This window comes from Dipodomys ordii, unplaced genomic scaffold (assembly GCF_000151885.1).
Source record: "Dipodomys ordii isolate 6190 unplaced genomic scaffold, Dord_2.0 Scaffold23, whole genome shotgun sequence".
Taxonomy (NCBI): Eukaryota; Metazoa; Chordata; class Mammalia; order Rodentia; family Heteromyidae; genus Dipodomys; species Dipodomys ordii.
In genome coordinates, this window is record NW_012267239.1 from 6027079 (window position 1) to 6028445 (window position 1367).

Sequence of the window (1367 nt, forward strand, 5' to 3'; positions counted from 1 at the left end):
GGGGGATGGGGGTGGCGGGGGGGGGAGGGTTCCCGCTGAGCCCAGCACCGGGCCCTGATCACCCAGCCCATCACGACTCTCCCAGCATGGCGGAGGCTTGTGAGCCCGTGTGGGGACCGCAGCCCTGGCCTTGGCTGAGGCTGGGAGGCGCGGGGCACTCTGGGCCGGGCTCTGTGTGGAGGGGGCCTGGCAGGGGACTGGCAGCTGCTCCCCCAACTTGCCCCAGAATCCCAGAATCCCCCCCTCCATGCTGAGGGCTCCCTGGAGAGAAGGCAGCCTGCCCCAGTGTCCTCTTAGGGCTGTGTTGGTTGCTGGTTCCAAGCAACGGAGCTGGGTTTGGGGGCTGGGGTGGCAGGAATCGGGGGGAAAGAAGCAGGGCCCCAGGAACCGAGCCACTGCTGTCCGGTGGGAAATCAGAGACATGTGGCCAGTGCAGAAGCCAGCAGATGCCTGGGGCTCCCGGGTCCTGAGGCGGGGGGACCCCCTGCCCCCATCCCCCCTTCCCCCCCCCCGTCCCCAGGCCGCTCACCTCTCATCCTTGTCCACACTGGAGGGCAGCACACGGCCACCCAGCACTCCAGGCTGGAAGGGGGACTTGGGGGTCCTGGGGGCCCAGCCGGGGGTCTCGCTGGGACCGTGCAGCCGGGCCTGGAGGGAAGAGAGCCAGGGGTGGAGCCGCCTCCTGCCTGGGGAAGGCCTCACCCCGGCAGGAGCTGGGGGTCAGGGCAGAGGTCAGCAGGGGCCCCTCACAGAAGGCGGCCGCCAGAGCCGGCGAGCACCAGCTGGCACCGAGCCTCCTGCAGCAATGTCCTGCCACGCCACCCAGAGAAGCCCCCAGACAGACAGCACGCACGCGCACGCGCACACCCCCACTGCCCCTGGCCTCCTCGGACACGCGCACGCACGCGCACACTGCCCCCAGCCACCCGCTGGCCTCCTCACGGCTCCAGGGCTCTGACCGGAGTCTGCAGGACCCTGACGTGGCCTGCCGCAGCGGTGGTCAGAGTCTCCACCTACACTGCCCGCTCCACGCGTGGAGCCCAGCGGCGCCCGGGCGGCTGGGAACCCACGCACGCCTGCCCTGCAGCCGCTCTCCCTCGTGGCCTGCCCGGCACGCCCAGGGCGCACGGGGCCTACTCAGGGCGGCCTTCACACGTGGTTTCTTTGTCAATAAGGAAGAGCAGAGACCGCCCATGTGCGAGGCTGCTGGGCTGGAAGGAGGGAGGGAGGAAGAAAAGAAAAAAAGGAAAGAAGGAGAGTGGGAGGAAGGAGAGAAGGAAGGAAGACACAGGGAGGATGGAGGAAGGGAGGAGAGGGAGGAGGGGGAAGGGAGGAGAGGGAGGATGGAAGGGAGGAGAGGGAGGAGG

The 1367-nt window shown here is 69.1% G+C and overlaps 1 protein-coding gene across 1 annotated transcript in view; it reads right to left on the reverse strand.

Annotated features, from left to right (window-relative positions):
• The window catches only part of Kiaa1671 (KIAA1671 ortholog), a 58102-nt gene that overhangs the window by 3901 nt on the left and 52834 nt on the right, over positions 1-1367 (reverse strand). The window contains exon 8 of the mRNA XM_013014282.1: positions 530-648. Coding sequence (XP_012869736.1) covers positions 530-648 — 119 coding nt within the window. The remainder of the gene's footprint in view (positions 1-529; positions 649-1367) is intronic.